Below are 19,401 nucleotides of genomic sequence, written 5' to 3'. Positions count from 1 at the left end.
AAAAATATACATATCATAATATTTATTATTATAAGGAAATTTAAAAAACGAGAACGTATATATGCAATATTATACTATATTGTATATTTATTTGTAGCGTTCTATGTTATAAAAATATATATTCTTGTATAATATATACATATATATATATATATATTACAATTTATCATAGAATAATTCTATTATTATATGTTATGAAACTATAATTGTTATATTTATATTTTTTAATCATTATATTTTATTAATGGTTATTACAATAAATTATATTTTTTTATGTATTAAACAGATAATACTAAATCATTTAAATAATGTAAAAACAAGGAATAATACATTTTTATTTTATATGTTTTTAATAATTATTTAAAAAGCAAAAAAAAAAAAAAATAATAATATATCTAAATATGAAGTTATTCCTATAATAATAATAATTAGGAGTACAAAACAAGAACCAAAAAACAAAAAACTGAAACACGAAACGAAAACAAAAAACAAAAAACAAAAAACATAAACATAAACATAAACATAAAAATAAACAAGAACACAAAAAATTCAAATACTGTTATAATAACATGCGTATTGTCATAGGAATATATATTTTTTTTTATTATAGAAAAAAAACATTTTTTAACAATATGTGCAATAAATATCGGATCCATCCATTTTATAACGTAATATAGCTAATGGATACTAATAAATCTTAACTTGTAAATTTCTAAAATGCTTTTGGATAATTATAAATATTATTATATATTATAATATATTTTATATTTCTGCTATTATATATATATTCCATAATATAATAACTGATATAAGGAATTTAATAAATATACCTTATATTAAATTTTTATCTAATATATTAAAATTATACTATATGGGTATTTTCCCATAAAACAACATAATTGATATTCGTATAAATTAAGTTTAATAATTTAATCTTACGGGATTATTCATCCTTTCTGTAAATATGTTCATATGTTCTTTAAATAAATTATTTTTTAATGTATCATAATACTTTATAAATAAATAAATAAATTCTTTCATTTCATCAATTGATGCTCCATCTTTAACTAAATTATAAAAATTAAGTGTATGTTCCTTATCTGTAGATGATAGAGCAAGTCCAATTTCATTCATTGATTTTCTCCATGTACGGTAATTAGTTCTTACACATATAGGTCTATCGCTATTAGAAAAATGATGATAGCGTTGATATTCGTATGTAAGTAAATAATCTTCTATATAAAGAGCTAATTCTTTTATCATATCTTGAAATCCTTCTTTAGATATACCCAAAGCATGAGTCCATATGTTATGAAGATCTTCATTAGATGGACGTTCTTTTAAATTATCTAATACATTATGTAAATCTTCCAGTGTTAATTGTTTTGATATATCATTATAATTTATATTATTACATTGTGAACTAAGAGGAATATTATTATTTTTTTCATCTTTGTTATTTGTTAACATATTCTTTTCACTGCTATTTCTTAATCCTTTATTCTTTAAACTGGTACTTCTTAATCCTGTATTCATTTCAGTTTTTACCTCAGATAAATTTCTTCTATTTATATGATAATTTCCTCCATCTATTGTTTCACCTTTCTCACATATTATTATATTCTGAAGAAAAAATAATTGATATAAAAAGATAAATATATAAAAATATATATATATATTGATATTATAAACGTTTCACATTTATTAACTTACGTTTAGTACTACTAATAATAATAAAATTCCAGTAATTGATAACAAATTTAAAAATTTTCGTCTAACGCAACAAACATTCCTTGTATTTTTAATATTTGTTTCTTCAGAATAATATTCCACACAATGATATTTCATCTTAATCGTATTATTCTTATTTTATATTTTAACAAATAATATTATGTATTTTAAAAATATAGTAAAATTGTAAGATACGTAAAATTTTTTATTATGAATGGTACTTACAGTATTCTACTTTTTAATATATTATGTGTACTTCACAATAATATATAAATATATATATATAATAAATTATTATATAGTTTAATAATATGATATATATATATATATATATATATATATATATATTATTTCTATATCTTAGGTTAATCAAAAGATATTATTATAAACATATACTTATATATTTAAAAACGTTAAAAATATAATAATACATATTTTACCTTTGTAAATTCTATAACATTCTTAATAATATTAATATAAAAAATAAATATTATTTTAAACTTCATACAACGTCTATATTATAAATTAATTAAATCAAGCAAATTATTTTCTTATATATTATTTAAATAATAAAAATAAAATAATAATAATATTAAAAAAAAAAAAAAATAATAATAATAATAATAAAATAATAATATAAAAAAATAAAATAAAATAAAAAATATAAATAAATAAATAAATAAATAAATAAATAAATAAATAAATAAATAAATAAATAAAAAATTAATTAATATAAAATAAAAAAATAATGATAAATATAACATCAATTCTATTGTATATATGTATTATATGTATTACAATAAAAATGAAAAAAAGAACTAATTATATTTATATATTTATATTTATTATCTAATTTTACAAAATTCTGGATAATGGTTTAAATGAAAATAAAATAACACACAATTTTATTATTGTTGTAATAGATATATAGATCATTAAGTTCAAACTCCATAAAATACATAACGTACATAATAATAATGAAATATATTAAAATAGAACAACCTCTAAATATCTATTAGATAATATATACAAATATATATTATAAACATTATTTTAATATATAGTAAATATATAATATAATTAAAAAATAACTCAAGAACTATATTTTAGCAATTATAACTGTATTATGTTTTCTTTTTATTTCAACGTTTTTTAAATTCTTAGTACTCCATTGTATAGTAGATATATAATTAAATAATAAAATAGATAATTAACATATATATATGTAAAATGTGAAATAATTATATAAGGAAAACATAATTTTTTTTTTTTTTAACACAAAATAAAAAATTATATTAATTATTTATTTCTATGTTCAATTTTAATTTTATTTATTAAAATTTTAAATTAATATTTATATTATAAGTCTTATATTTATAAATGTGAACATAACAATTCATTAATATAAAGAACTGTATATATATATATACACATATTCTATAATTTACAATACGAATAATTCTAACACAAATGTAATAAAATTTTTTTTAAAATTATTTTATATTCATATATAATTCAAATAAATTTTAAAAAATTAAATTATTCATTTGTATATTTAATAAAAAAAAAAAAAAAAAAAAAAAAAAAAAAATTAAGAACAAAATATATTTATATTACATCTTAGAGGACATAAATTGTTTTTTTAAAATATTTTTTATATATAGAAAAAATTATTTCTTAATAAAACTGAACCTTATTAATAAAACATATACAAGTTTTTTAAATAACTTTTTCCTTTATAATATACACATATATATATATATATATATATATATATTATTACATCTATAAATATAATAGCATTTATATTTAAAATGATATCTTTTAATTTTAAATTATTTATATATTCAATCGTATTAGGAGCATTAACCTTATTTTATAATGTGAGAAATAAAAAAGTAACAAATTATATATATATATATATATATATATATGTATACAATTCAAAACTACCTTTTGTTATTATACGTTTTAATATTCTTATTTATCATTTCCATATTTATTTTTTTTGTCATGTTATTTTATTGGATTTTTTTCTTTTTATACCTTTTTAGAATGACTGTCTTGGATTATATACAAATATAAAATATAAAAATATCGTTTTAGTGCAAACAAATCTTAGGTCCTTAGCAGAATTATCACATGAACTTACAACAAATGATGAACATGAAAATAATGAATTAGGCGAATATTCAAATACGAATGAAAGAAAATATAAGAAAGAAAAATATCCAAACGATGACGCAAAAAAAAAACAAAAAATACCACCAATAACAAATAAGAAATTTCCTGGAACACCAAATTTAATGAAATATAAAAAAGAAACATATGATAACACACAAGGAGGAAATTCAAACATATCTCCTGGTCGCCTTGGATATTTAGGAATGCAAAGAAAGCTTTATAATGATTTTAATGGAAAACAAGAATTATATTTTCGAAAACTTTCAGATAAATCAAATAATTAAAATGATAAATCCTCATAATGTTCAAATAAGATGAAATCCTATAATTTATTATCTTCATCAAATTAAGCACATGATAATTATATAGATAATTTAAAAAGAGGTTGTGTTCAAGTGCAGGAATATATTCCTTTTTTTCTGCATTTTATAGGACATTATGATACGAGTATAGATTATATTGCTGCTCAAGGAGTAATTATATCCGTTTATAATGGAAATACCCTTACTCAATTGATTAAATCCCTTGTTTGTGTAAAAGTATTTTTTTTGTCACTTTAATTCAAAATATTAATATAATTAAAGTTTCACTTTTATTCACCTACAACGTACGTGCTGCCTCTGCTATACTAGTGGAGCTTTTTTTTTTCATATCGTATAGCAATTGCTGTGTTTGTTTTAATAATTATAACAGTGATAGCTTTTATATATATGGTTGGTTACGCAAAAGAAGAAAAAAATTCATGGAAAGGTGAATACAAGAAACATTTATGTACGTAATGTATTTTATAGAATATGAAGAATTTTACTTATCAGTGATATATGAATTATATTTTATGATAATTTTTTTTTTTTTTTTTTTTGCACGTGATATAATATTATTAGAATTATATTTTCTTAATAAAAAACAATATTTATATTCATTAATTACATCAAAAATTAAAATTGTATAAGGCAAATATTTTACATAATATATATTTATTACGTGACTAATTAAAAGAAAAATTACATAATTTTCAAGTAGATTTTATAATTACTATAATTTATAATTCATTTTGTTGTTTTAAATTTTATGTCCTAATATTTATTTTATAAAATTTATGTATTAATAATATACTTATTAATTACTTACTCATTTAGTTATCATAGAAATGTTTTTTAAATATATTGTATTATAATTCATATAATATATGGTACTATTTTCTAAACAATAAGATGATTTTTATTATTTTTTTTATAAATATTATATGATAAAAAAAATTCCATTTTATATCACATTAATTTTATTTTACTTTAAACAAATATATATATAATAATTTCATAATACAATAGAAAGAAAATTCAAAAACAATATTTTTTAAAGATTTATAGAGTTAATATTTTTCATAGAAAAATATAATCCATAAAAATAAAGCACATTACATCCTTTAACTTTAATTATGATAAAACAGAAAATTTAAATAATATATATATAGATATAGATATATCAACAGAAACACATCTAATTCTAATATGTGTATGAAAAAAATATATATATTTAATAAAATTTATTCGAAGATAGACATGAAGAATGAAATAACATATATCCATATACTTCGGTCTATTCTACTAAAAAACTAGAATTGTACATATATATATAATAAATAATTGCTTCTATAGAATTTAAAACCTTTTATAAACATTTCTTATTAGTATTTCATATTCAATATAATTAAAAAAAATATATGCATTTCTTTTAATTTTTATAAAAATTAATAATTCACTTATCCAAGACTTTTGCAATTTTTTGTAAAAGTTCCTTTTGGTGTTCTTCATGTAATTCCTTTTTTAATGTCTGAAAATGTTCTATGAAAGAATAAATAAATTTTAATACATCATCAAGTGTATGTTCCTCATTAATTAACCGAAAAAAAGTTTTAGTGTATTCTATTTCATGAGTTCCTATTGTTCTATAAAATCTGGAAATATTTTTTTCCCATATACTATTAAATACAAATTCCTCATGATTGCAACAAAAACTTTTATGAAAATCATTGTCTAAATATTTTTGTATAGATCTCTTTAAATTCTTTTCTATATCATCAACACCTTCTTTTGCAACACCAATTGTGTGATTCCAGATATTTTTAAGATCTTCCTTCGAAGGACATTCTTTAAATGAATTTAAAACGTCACGTAATTCAGTTTCTGTTAACTGTTTTGACTTATCATTATAATTTATATTATTTATAGAACTATTACAATTATTCTCCGTATTACTATTCTCATGATCATTATTAATACTATGTTTACATTCCTTTACATTTTGTTTATTACATTTAATATTATTTATATTCGATTTTGTTTTATTTACACCTTCGTTTTTATGTTTTAAATTCTTTTTCCTTTTAGAATGCTTACTATTTTTTTCTGCTTCACCTAAATTGCGTTTATATATATTACAATTTTTAGTTATTTCTAAGCTGTTATTTTCTAATGAATTCTATACAAAAAAAAAAAAAAAAATTATATAATATTATATACATATAATATACTACATATTTTATAGTAAAACAATTTGAAAAACCATATAAATAATAACACATAAAATTTATAACATCATCTTACATTTAACAAAACATAATAAAATCCAATCATGTATAAACTTAAACACACAAATTTAAATGAGATATAATATAATTTTCCTTTTGGATTCACATCGACACGATAAAAAGGAAAAATTATACAATTTTTTTTTTTCATTTTATTAATAACTTTATATTATTTTTTTTATTAATATATATATATATATTTAAAAAAAAAAAAAAAAAAAAAGAATAAAAAATAATATAAAATAAAATTATAAAATATGAGACAATACGTTTTAGAAAAAAAAAAAAAAAGTTCGCCAATTTTAAGACCATTAAAATTATTAATTAAAACGAATAATTAAAATACCTATTTTTATTTTGTTTTATTATTTTATTTTTCTTAATATATTCCAACCGTACTTTTTTTTTTTTACATAATTTCCAAAATATGTATATATAAAAATACTATATTCAAAATAATAATAATAATAAATTATATAATATATATACATTTAAAATTATAGACATGTTATAGTAATTAAGATTTAAATAACCAAATAACTAATGATACATAAAATTTATATGATCAACTTACATTTAGAAAAACATACTAAAATCCAATCACAAATAAATTTAAGCAAAGAAATTTAAATGATATATAATGTAATTTTCCTTTTTGGTTTTAATTTAAAAGATAAAAGGGAAAAATAAAAAAACTTCTTTTACTCGCCATATTAAGAACTTAATTAATTTTTTATTAATATTTAAATAATGAAATTATGACAAATAATAATATATATTCATTCATATATTACAAAAAAATATAAATAATTGAATTAACAAATAATGTATACTATATTATATATTTATTAATATTTATAATTTTTTATTTAATATATATAATGAATTATAGGAAATAAATAAACGAATAAAATATTTAATTAAACAAAATTCCCAATTGTCAATTCAAGAATAGTATCAATAAAACTTATAAAAAAAAACATTTTATTATTATTATAGATTTAAATAATTATATTATATATATTACAAAACATTCTTAAACATTATTCGATATTACAACATTCGTCTTTTTTATATAATATACTTATGACAAAAATCTAAAATAATATTTGCATTCATATCTTTTAATATGCTTTATTATAAATATATTTATTATATTTAATATTTTTAAGATACTTATTATATATATTTCAATGAAAACTTTTATTTTAACATTTTTGAATCTGGGAAATTTATTAGAAATTAGTATTCATTTTTTTCTTTCTTATTACTTCCTTTTTAATTTTATTTTTAATAATTTATTTTACAACATTATTATTCTTATTATTATATCAATCATACTTTTTTTTTAATTGTTTTTATATTTTACTTATTCATTTTTACATGTACATATTTTTTTTATTAATATATAATTGTAAAGTTTATATATTTTTAAATGAACAAAATATATATATATATATATATATATATATATATTAATATTACATTTATATATTATAAAAACAATTATTGTTATAATAATAACATTAAATATGTAAACATATAAAATATAAACAAATATATCATATTTTTCTTCTTGTTAAAACAGTCTTAAAAAAATAATAAATTATGTATAAGTAAATACTTTTATCGAAATTATAAAATTGTATGTTATAACTAAACATATAATAAAGAATAAATTTTAAATATTTTTATTTTATGCCATATATATATCTAAGGTACAACAAATTTATATTTAAAATAAAATCAAAATACTTTTTTCAACACTCCAAAAAAAAATAATATATATTTCAATAAAACAATATTATTCACATACATGTCTAATCGAAACAAATAAAACATTGATAAAACAATAATAGAGAATTATTCATAAATGTATTTAATATTATTTTAAAATAAAACGTACAAATGTATATTTATATGAATGATTATTACAAATAAATGCAAAAAATAATTTTCATATTTATAATATATATATATATATAGACAAATGAATAATTTTTTTTTAAAATACCTTATAATCATAGGAATAATAAATTTTATAAAAATATAATTATAATGATATTTTTTATTTATTCTAATATATTATAAATCAAAACCTTTATTTCAAAATAATAATTATGAAATTAGAGATATTTAATAAGAAAAGGAAAATATAATAAAAGATATTAATCAATTTAATTACTTTATAATAAAATATTATATACATAACTTAGATTTATTCATTATATATAATTCATATATTTTCTAATAATTCTTATCATAATTCATAAAATATATTACATATACTTTTATATACATTACCATAATCTGGTTATGTAGAAGAAATAAATAAAACTTTGAAAGTATTATAATATATATATCCTTAAAACCTATTTCAGTTCATTTACTATACCGTACTTTAAACGTAAATATAATACCATTAATTAATTATTATATGTATTTATCTATATTATTAGAATAATATACATTTCTTTCTTCTATCGTATATAATTAAATCAATAAACATCAAATAATCCAATTTCTAATAAAGTCATAAAGAAAGAAAAAAAAAAAAAAAAAAAAAAACGCAACAAACATAACATGTAACACAATTAGAACATAAAATAAATCACAAATAGAAAAATATAACTTTAACACAAATCTTTCATAGAAGAAATATTATTAATAACAAACTTTAAGAATATTATGTATTCCTATAAAAATAAAATGAGAAATATTCAATACTTAGTTCCCATAGCTTATATTATTTATTTTATTTATTTTTTTCTTTTTCACTTATATATAATATAATATATAATATGTATTCCTTATATACTTATTTGTGTACACATATATGTATTTCTTTATGTTATACTTGTGTGTTTCGAAACATTTATATATATATATGTTATGTTTTTCTTCATATATATTACAAATTATTATAAACATTAAAATACTAATATTGGAACAATATATATATATAATGAGTTATATTATATATATTATGTTTATATATTCTTTTCTTTTATTTTTATTTTTTTAATATATTATAATTTTATTTATATATGTGTTCATATATTCCTTCATGAATTTCATTTAATCTTATATATTACATATTTTGCAACACAGAAATATTAAAGTACATTCCTTTCTATGTTTTATTTAAATGAAGTTTTTAATAAATCTGTATATTCCTTATGTAAATTTTTTACTAATATTCTCCATGTTAATCTACAAGCCATTACCATTATTTTAAATTCAATTATATTATGAGGAGTAACAGTTGACCATACTTTAAAAACGTCTTTAATAGTCTTATCATGATTATTATTATACTTCTTAATTATTATATTACATTCATTTAATATCTTATTCAATTCCTCAGGTGGTAATCTACTTTTAGTTCTTAGTTTCATATATTGTAGATATAAATTTCTTTTTAAAAAGTAAAATTTGGTTTCTTCATTTTTTACTACCCTTCTCCACAGGTCTATTAATGTATCGGTTTGTCGACATACATTTCCAAATAATGATATTTCATTATTTATTTCTAAATCAATTGAGTTTGTAAATAATGTACATTTTCTTTTTTTATCAAAATCTATTTCATATGTATTCCATAAATCTTGATCCAATAATTCTTTAAATGCTGATTTATTTTCATTGAATATATTTGGTACTTCTCCATTAAGAAATTCATTTAATAAATCGTGCTCATTTAATATTATAACCTCCTTATTATTATAACATAATCTTAATATATCGCTATCACTTTTTAATCTATATGTGCCAGAATCATCATTTACATCACTTTCGCTACTTACAGCTTCTTCTGATGCTTCTTCATTACTATTAGAAGACGATGTTTCTTCAATTTTCTCATTAGTATTTTTATCCCTATCTCTAAAGCTTTCTTTCGTTGTTGCCTCAACAACAACATCAGCAGATTCATTGGTAGACAGCATCCTACTATATATATTATAATTTAATTTAATTTGGGTCGGGGGGTTATTTAAGCCATCATAATTAGACTGAATAAAAAATAATATATAAATAAAAATATAAATATAAATATATATATATATATATATATATATATATATATATTACAATATTAACTTACTTGTACTTGCATATGTACAATTCCCAGAACAACTAATGATAAACTAATTTTGCAATTTTTAAATATATTCATTTTATATAAAAGGGAACAACTAATATATATACATATATTATAATTATTATCTTATTATATACTTATAAAATGTTTATAAAACAAATTAATATAAAAAAATATAAAACTATTTTATCATATATATTCTTATATACTACAAATAAAACAAACAAAATTATATAAATATAAAAAATTTTATAAATTATAAGACAAATGCTTAAAAATAAAGAAAAAAATAAAAACTCTATTAATAGAATAGTAATTTAATAGGAATAAATTTAAAATATTTTATAAATATATATATATTTATTTAATTATAATAATAAAAATACAAAATATACAAAATTGAATTATTTAATATTATTGAAAAATGTATAAAAGGTAAAATAATAACTTTAAAATGAAAAACAAACCATATATAATATATTATTAATTTAAAAAATATATAATAATATAATTTTTTTCATTTTTATTTTTTTTTTTTTTATTTTTAATTAAATATTATTTCAGAAATTATTATAAAATATTAATTAAAAATAAAGACAAAATGCATGCCATAAAAAGAATAACATTTATTAAATAATGTAATTCATATATGCATCATAATATGTTTTATGTAATTATATATATTATACAGCTTTCAAATTAAACACTAGAGAATATACATATATGTTGTCATTCTTTTATTTTAGAACTTTATATTATTTATTTTATATAAATTAATATATATATATATATATATATATATATATATATATATATATATTTAATGTCATTTAAATAAATATTTAGAGTTTATAATTAAAAATACATGAAATTTGTCCAATCCCATAAGTTTTATTTATTTTTCTACATATTTATAATTTTAGAAATATATACAAGACAAAATAGTTTAACGAAAACACAAATAATTGTAATTATAAGAGATATAAGAGAAAAATAAAAAACTGATTAACAATAATATAAATAAAATATTATAAAAATATATACCTTAACGCAAAGCAAAAAAAAAAAAAAAAATAAAAAAAAAAAATAATACTAAAAAATAAAAGAACTATAAAATATCTAGAATAATATATCATAATATAATCTTTATAAAATTGTCACGTTGTGCAAAATATATTATATTAAGAATATACAGTTTGTATATATTATTGCTTTATGTATTTTTAAATATTAGATTTATTATAAATAAAATTTATAATATAATTAACTGCAAATTTATATGATATAATAATTATGACTCAATTATTTTTTTTTAATAATTATATTATATATAATTATTATTATATAATTTGTAATCATAATATATATATATATATATATATATATATATATTTGGAACAATAATTAATAATAATAAAAAACATAAAATAATAATAATAAAATATATTTTTTGATGTTTTATATACCTAATGGTTATAAAACTAAAATGTATATCCATTGTTGTAATTCCAATAAAATTAATATTATATATATATATGTGAATATATTTATGTATAACCTAATTAACAAACACTAAATTAATTTGTATATTATGTTGCGTTTGTTTTAGAAACGAATTTTTCTAACATTATATTCAATATATAATCAATCATTTCATTTTATAAATTAATAATACTAACAACACAACCAAATTTTAATTTTGAATTTTATTATGCTTACTTGGGAATAATTACACCCATATATAATATATATTTTACTATAGATATTTTTTTAATCTCATATACAAATAATGAATATATATTTAATTATTTTACAGAATATAATTCATTTTATAGAATTTTTCTTAAGGTCATTGTAAAATATTTAAAAGGTTCATATTTTTTTAATTATGTTCATATGAATATAGTATATGTATTTTACATATTTGCAATATATATATATATAAATATATGTTAAAATCATAAAAAATAAAAACAAATTATAATAGAAAAAAAAAAAAAAAAAAAAAAAATTTTAAATTATACATAAAAAAAAAATTAAAAAATTACAAATTAAAAAAAAAATAATAATAATAAATAATCATACACATATTTTTAATTACAAAATATTTATAAATATTTATATTTTTTCATATTAAAAATTAAATTTATAAAATTTATACAAATAATAATAATTTTATATTGTATTCTATATAATATGTATATTTGTTATTTTTATATAATTTGAAAAATATTATGTATATAGCATAATACAAAATAATTTATTTATTAATTTCTTTGACGAAATTAAGATTTTGTGTCCACATTTAAAAAATATACTATCAAAAAAAAAAATAAGAAAAAAAAAGAAAAGTATATTTATAAATATATTATATTTATTTTCATGTGTTTAATAAAATACAAAAATATATATATATATATATATATTATAATTTTTTTACTTTAACTTATTTGAAATTTATTTATTTTGTTTATTTATATATTTGTTTATTTATTTATTCTTTTCTTGTTGTGGTGTTTCATTGGTAACTCTTAATTTGACCTTTTTATTTTCAACCTCTTTTTCATTTTTTCTTAGACCGTTTTGATTTCATTCTGTAATAGTTACATTTTTTAATTTATTTGAATGTTTATCTTCTTGTTTATTTTCATTTTTTTTTTTCTTCTTCCTTTTTTCCATTAATGCTACTACCAACAGTACTTCCTTTTAATTTATTTTTATATATTTTTTTAACATCATCAATGAAAAAAGCATAATCTTTAAACACATGGAACCTTTTTTTACTTTATATGTTGGAGTAAGGTAATTATTCGTGTCCCATGTTTTTGTAGTTAAATATATGTTATTAATAACATTGTATTTATTTAAATGTGTTTCTTTATAAACATCCATCATTTTTTCTTTAACATAATCAACAAAAATATTATTATTTATATTATCATCAGTTAATTTGTGTAAATAATTTTTTTCATTAACTCCAATTCTTTCGAACATATTATCATCTTTTAATGATGTAAAAAATAAACATTTATCTATCGATATAATTGCTAGTGGACCATCCATTGAATCATCACCATATACAACGCAATTATTTATAAAACAAATATGTGAATATAGATTATTCAATAAATCTGTTTCTATATATTCTCCTTGTGATAATTTAACCAAACCCTTTGATCTATCTAAAAATATTAAAGAACCATTTTTATTAATTTTTACCACATCACCTGTTATTAAATAGCCATCATGAGTAAAAGCCCTTTTTGTATCTTCCTCTTCTAAAAAATATCCTTTAAATATAGAATCACTCTTAACTAATAATTCTCCTTTAGGTAAAGGATCTGTTGCTTTGTATTTATCCCATGTCCTTACTTTATATTTTGTATTTGGAGCAACAGATCCCCCTATGCTTTCAAAATTTGAATCTTCTGCATGATTACCAAAAATAGCACCTGAAGATTCTGTTAATCCATAACCTTGACAGTAATTGATATTTAATAAAGTACATAATTCTAGGGTAACTTCTGCTGATAATTTTCCACCTCCATTCAATATAATTTCTAAATTTGGGTTAATCTTTTCTTTTATTTTACTGGATATATGAAAAACATTTTCAAGAAATTTATCTAACCATTTATTTTTATTAGATTTACGTAAAGATATAACGCTTTTTATAATATATCTTTTAAAAGGCGATAAATTATTAATTTCGGTCATAATATTCGTATAAATTCTACTAAACACCTTAGGTACTCCTCCTAGTATAAGATACTTTGTATTAAATATATCTTTGGAAAAATAATTTACATCCTTACTCCATATATTTAATGTTCCACCACATAGTTGAATTCCATAAGCAAACGTTCGTTCAAATACATGTGACATTGGTAAATAAGATAAATGATATTGAAGACTATATGTTTCCTTTATGCTATGATTATATATTGAATATAATTGGTTATACAAATTTTTATTGCTTAACATATCACCCTTTGGCTTTCCAGATGTAACAGATGTATATACAATAGAAGTAACGAAATTATGATCCTCATTTATAATTTTAATATTTGTATTTTCAATTCTTGTCATATAATCAAATAGTAATATTTTTTCTACATAATTATGAAATTTTTCTTTTAAAGAACTAAACTTTTATAATTTTTCTTTATTATATTTTATAGGACTCAAACCTATATCTTCCAAAGGTTTTGATAAATCACTTCCTTTTTTATTATTTATATTATTTAAATGTCAATTGCATTTTAAATTAGAATTTTTTATTTCTTTTTCATTATTTGAAATTATTATACCGTGTTTAGCTACAGTATCTAAAATTATAAGATTTTTCAAGTACGGCAATTCATTTATACGTCTCAAAAAAACTTCAACCAAATCGAAATCTAAACATAGCCCTTCTAATTTCGTTTCATTTAATATATTTACAATTACATCTATACTAAAATTTGAATGCATCACTAAAGTAGTAACTCCACTAATCATAGCACCCAAATCAGTAATTAACCAATTTATAGAATTACTCCCATATAAACCTAATAACCTAAATTTACCATTATTCATTTCTTCGTTATATGTTCTTTCTGGAATATTAATTCCCTCATATTTATTCAAAGAATTACTAAAAGATAATACTTTTTTGAAAAACATTCCATACGTTATATAATTTTCAGGTTTACCTCATTCATGTTCTATCAAAGCTATTTTATTTTTATTTAAACTATTATTTTCAAAAAACATCTTCATGATATGTTTATAAACATATTTTGAACTTTTTCTTTTATGATCCTTCATACAGTATACACACGACTCATTTTCATTGGCTGAATTTTCACATATTTCAGAGTATACTTCATATTCACTAGTAAACTGGCTAAAATTTGGTTTTATATAAATTAGATAAATAACAAAAACAGATATATTAAAAACAACAACCATTTAAAAATAATAACTACTTTGATATTAAGTAACGAATTATATATATATATATATATATATATATATATATATATATATATATATATAGAAGAATGATGAAATAAATTCAATAATTTATGTTTATTATAAATGTATATATATATATGACGAACCGAATATTCCTATATTATACCAATATACTTTTATTTCTTTATATAATCTTAATCTAATAACAATTTTAAAATAATATTATTTATCATATGAAATATATACACGAAATGTATAAAAAAAAACATATCTTAAAGGTTAAGTTAAAATGTTCATGTTTTTATATATTTTAAAATTTCATATATTATATCGCATATATATTTTATGTTGTGTATATTTTGTTTATATAGTATTCTATTCATAATATGTTATTTATAAAAAAGGAAATGAGTAATTCAATCTATAAATTGTTATATTTATTATATATATCCCAATTATATTTTCTTACTGAAGAATATTTTTATTAGGATATTAAGTTTTTTTAACGCAACCGTAATTTTATTATAAGTACAAATAATATTTTTTATAACACATATGTAAATAATCCAAACTGTTTGATTGTATACAATTATTATAATTATAATTATTTATTTCTTTTCAAAAGAATTAAATATATACTATATAAAAATAACTCAAAATGTTTTTCTTTTTATTTTTTTTTTTGAATTTATATATTAATATATAAGCATGCTAATATTTATGTTTTTTATATAACTATTTTTAAATGATCTTACAACATATATATATATATATATATATATATATATATATATATATATATATATATTATTTATATATATTATATGTATTTTAAATAGCTATATTTATATTGAACAAAAAAAAATATATTTACTGTTATAAATTAATTTAAGTTTTTTATGCTTGTTCTTTATATGATTAACTATATATTATACGTTAATATTCAATTTTCTTATTTCTTTTGTTCATTCAGATAGAATCTGTTTTATACAGAGCTATTAAATTTTATAAAAAAAAAAAAAAAAACTTATAAAATATTGTATTATAATTTAACGAAGAGATATATCTTTTCACAATAATATATTATAGATTTAACATATGAACAAAAATGAATAAACGTCATTATTTTTTATTTTATTTTATCTTATTTTCACGACTACTCTTCTATGATTTGTTATTATATACAATTTCGTCATAGGATAATTTTAATGCTATATACATTTATACTAAAATTATCGACTGCAAGCAAAGATGTGTATATGAAGTAAAATCGATATACAAAATTATTCACCTTAAAAAAGTAAATTTTATAAGAAAAAAAAATATACATATCATATATATAAGGTTAGTTTACAATTTGTTTATTATAGAAAGTTGAGGATAATTAAAAAAACAAACAAACAAATGAATAACAAAACAAATTAATGAATAAAAAAACAAACAAATAAGAAAATAAACAAATAAGAAAATAAAAAAAAATCAATATATATCAGATTAATAATAAAACATTATTATATATATACATAAGTAACATGTTAGCAAACAAACGTTTTAATAAAAATAAAAAGATTAAGAAAATAACTTTACAACAAAAAATTAATAAAAAAACATTATATTTTTATTATTTATAGTTATATAAATATAATATGTTAGTGTTCCATTATCATAATAAAAATAATACATATATACTTCACGAAAATTTATTATGACATCATGAAGTATTTATTTATTTAATAATTTTATATACTTCTGTTTTTTCTCCCTCCTTATTTTTCTGTAAAATTTTAAAATAAAATATAAAAATAAAAGAACGGAAGCTATAGTATATGCCGTAATAAATCCTTCAGAACTAATCGGAATAATAAACATATGGTTGTGTGAATGATGTGCACATGCACATTCACACGCAGTGACACATTTTTCTGCACAAATACACGCTTTGACACATTTTTCTGCACAAGTACACGCAGTGACACATTTTTCTGCACAAGCACATGTAGTCGCACATCCTTCTGTACCTTTACATGCACACTTGCATGAACAAATACAGGAACACGTTACTGAATAAGTACTTTTATTTGCACATGTACATATACAGGTACACTTAGAAGAATTCTGAAGTTCACATGAACATTTACACATTTGAGTTTCCGCAGATGTTGTTTCATGGTTATTTTTATTACCACTATGTCCAAAAATAAGAGTAGTGCCAACAGGAATTACAACATGTTCAACAAATTCTGATAAGACATAAATAAAAAAAGAGGCATAACCAGTTTGTTTTTTAAAACTAACACCATTAGATTTAATTTTGTCATCTATGTACTTTTGAAATAATGAATTAGAAGAACCTAGAATAGAACTGAGTATAGAACCAAGTTCTGTAGTATCTTTTGAACCCTTATTTTCAGGAACAGTAGAATTATTAGATTTTATATAGCCAACTTTAGTAACTGCATCTTTAATATTTTTTATATTACCGTCAATGTGCTCTCCAGTTGAACAAAATGGTATCCATTCATACATATCAATATTAGCTAAAATGTCCCATTCTGATAAGATAGTTCCTAATGTTTTTCGCTTTTTATAATAACACTTTTGTACATATTTTTCTACCCTCTTTTCACTTTTACCTTTACGTGAATAGCTTCGATCTTCTAGTTTTTCTAATACTGATAATTTTTTTATTAACTGTTTTTCTATTTTATCCTTAACAATAATTTCTTTTATATCTTTATCACATTTTTCATTAAATTTTTTTCTTTTTTCCTTTATTCGTTCATTAAGTTCATAAAATCGTTTTTGTGTTCGTAGATTAAAGTTATCCATAACTTTTTTCATTTCAGGATCATTATCATAATTAGGTTCATATAAATCAATTTCACACAATCTTCTCCATGTTATTATTTTTCCATTCCTTGTTATATGGTATAATGTGTAAAAGTTCCTTTGCAAATTCCACTAAAAAAAGAAAAAGAAAAAAAAAGAAAAAAGTAATGCATATATTATAATATCATATATACCATATGCTTATATATATTGTTATGATTATATCTATATGAAATTTTTCTATATAAAAATCTTTCATATACATAAATATATTATGTGTGATATTATAATAATGATTATGAATTCCATACGTATGCCAATAAAAATAATAACTTATTCATTAAAATTAAATGTAATAACATTTTATATTTATGGTCTTCATTTTTCTTTAAATAATATATTTTATGATTAAAATTATTATAAGAAAATATTACTATAATATTATATTATATTTAATGTTATTTTTATATAGAAATATATAATGTAATAATATATAATATAATATAATAAACATTAACCACAAATATTATTAGTATATTGGGAAACAATTATTTATCCATGATACAAATACGTATTTTTTTTTCTTTTATTTTTTTGAGATAGTAATTTCCATTATATTAAAAAAAAAAAATTAAATAAGGCTATAAAAGGAACAGTATTATGTTTTAACAACATTTATTTAATCCATAATTTATTCAAAAATATATTTTTTTTTTTTTACACAAGTAAATATTTATGTGTTCTTGTAATATAAATTTGAAAAAAAATAACAAATTAGGAGGAGAATACATGAACATAATTTAAAATATAAACAAAAAAAATAAAAATATAATTTTTTTTATATATAATATATATAAATTTTTAAAAAAAAATAATTTTTAAATATTTTATATTTATAGGAAATATGTATTATAATATATTTTTCAAAACAAAAATACATATAATTAAATATAAGTACATATAAATATATTTATATATATATATATATATATATATATATATATAT

The 19,401-nt window shown here is 17.5% G+C and overlaps 8 protein-coding genes across 8 annotated transcripts; 1 reads left to right on the top strand and 7 right to left on the bottom strand.

Annotated features, from left to right (window-relative positions):
* Window positions 1-921: 921 nt before the first annotated feature.
* Window positions 922-1,848, bottom strand: PADL01_0041100 (Plasmodium exported protein (PHISTa), unknown function; the record flags this gene model as incomplete). Its single annotated transcript, XM_028680635.1, has 2 exons — window positions 922-1,623; window positions 1,714-1,848. The coding sequence occupies 2 exons, from the start codon at window positions 1,846-1,848 to the stop codon at window positions 922-924; spliced, it is 837 nt and encodes a 278-aa protein (XP_028541413.1).
* Window positions 1,849-3,545: 1,697 nt separating this feature from the next.
* Window positions 3,546-4,199, top strand: PADL01_0041000 (stevor PIR protein, putative; the record flags this gene model as incomplete). The annotated part of the gene is made up of 2 exons (XM_028680634.1): window positions 3,546-3,629; window positions 3,786-4,199. 2 exons carry the CDS (start codon window positions 3,546-3,548, stop codon window positions 4,197-4,199), a joined length of 498 nt encoding a protein of 165 aa, XP_028541412.1.
* A 1,474-nt stretch (window positions 4,200-5,673) lies between these two features.
* On the bottom strand, window positions 5,674-6,656 carry PADL01_0040900 (Plasmodium exported protein (PHISTa), unknown function; the record flags this gene model as incomplete). Its single annotated transcript, XM_028680633.1, has 2 exons — window positions 5,674-6,396; window positions 6,522-6,656. The coding sequence occupies 2 exons, from the start codon at window positions 6,654-6,656 to the stop codon at window positions 5,674-5,676; spliced, it is 858 nt and encodes a 285-aa protein (XP_028541411.1).
* A 2,989-nt stretch (window positions 6,657-9,645) lies between these two features.
* PADL01_0040800 (Plasmodium exported protein (PHISTb), unknown function) lies at window positions 9,646-10,682 on the bottom strand (the record flags this gene model as incomplete). The annotated part of the gene is made up of 2 exons (XM_028680632.1): window positions 9,646-10,518; window positions 10,611-10,682. The coding sequence occupies 2 exons, from the start codon at window positions 10,680-10,682 to the stop codon at window positions 9,646-9,648; spliced, it is 945 nt and encodes a 314-aa protein (XP_028541410.1).
* Window positions 10,683-13,196: 2,514 nt separating this feature from the next.
* On the bottom strand, window positions 13,197-14,696 carry PADL01_0040700 (acyl-CoA synthetase, putative; the record flags this gene model as incomplete). Its single annotated transcript, XM_028680631.1, has 2 exons — window positions 13,197-13,310; window positions 13,392-14,696. The coding sequence occupies 2 exons, from the start codon at window positions 14,694-14,696 to the stop codon at window positions 13,197-13,199; spliced, it is 1,419 nt and encodes a 472-aa protein (XP_028541409.1).
* A 162-nt stretch (window positions 14,697-14,858) lies between these two features.
* PADL01_0040600 (acyl-CoA synthetase, putative) lies at window positions 14,859-15,272 on the bottom strand (the record flags this gene model as incomplete). Its single annotated transcript, XM_028680630.1, has 1 exon — window positions 14,859-15,272. The coding sequence occupies one exon, from the start codon at window positions 15,270-15,272 to the stop codon at window positions 14,859-14,861; it is 414 nt and encodes a 137-aa protein (XP_028541408.1).
* A 30-nt stretch (window positions 15,273-15,302) lies between these two features.
* PADL01_0040500 (acyl-CoA synthetase, putative) lies at window positions 15,303-15,560 on the bottom strand (the record flags this gene model as incomplete). Its single annotated transcript, XM_028680629.1, has 1 exon — window positions 15,303-15,560. One exon carries the CDS (start codon window positions 15,558-15,560, stop codon window positions 15,303-15,305), a length of 258 nt encoding a protein of 85 aa, XP_028541407.1.
* A 1,728-nt stretch (window positions 15,561-17,288) lies between these two features.
* On the bottom strand, window positions 17,289-18,757 carry PADL01_0040400 (rifin PIR protein, putative; the record flags this gene model as incomplete). The annotated part of the gene is made up of 2 exons (XM_028680628.1): window positions 17,289-18,527; window positions 18,707-18,757. 2 exons carry the CDS (start codon window positions 18,755-18,757, stop codon window positions 17,289-17,291), a joined length of 1,290 nt encoding a protein of 429 aa, XP_028541406.1.
* Window positions 18,758-19,401: the final 644 nt, after the last annotated feature.

Source organism: Plasmodium sp. gorilla clade G2 (genome assembly GCF_900097015.1).
Source record: "Plasmodium sp. gorilla clade G2 genome assembly, contig: PADLG01_00_77, whole genome shotgun sequence".
Classification (NCBI taxonomy): domain Eukaryota; phylum Apicomplexa; class Aconoidasida; order Haemosporida; family Plasmodiidae; genus Plasmodium; species Plasmodium adleri (nom. inval.).
Note: the sequence above shows the minus strand (reverse complement) of the source record. Positions and strands in the feature narration are given on the sequence as shown.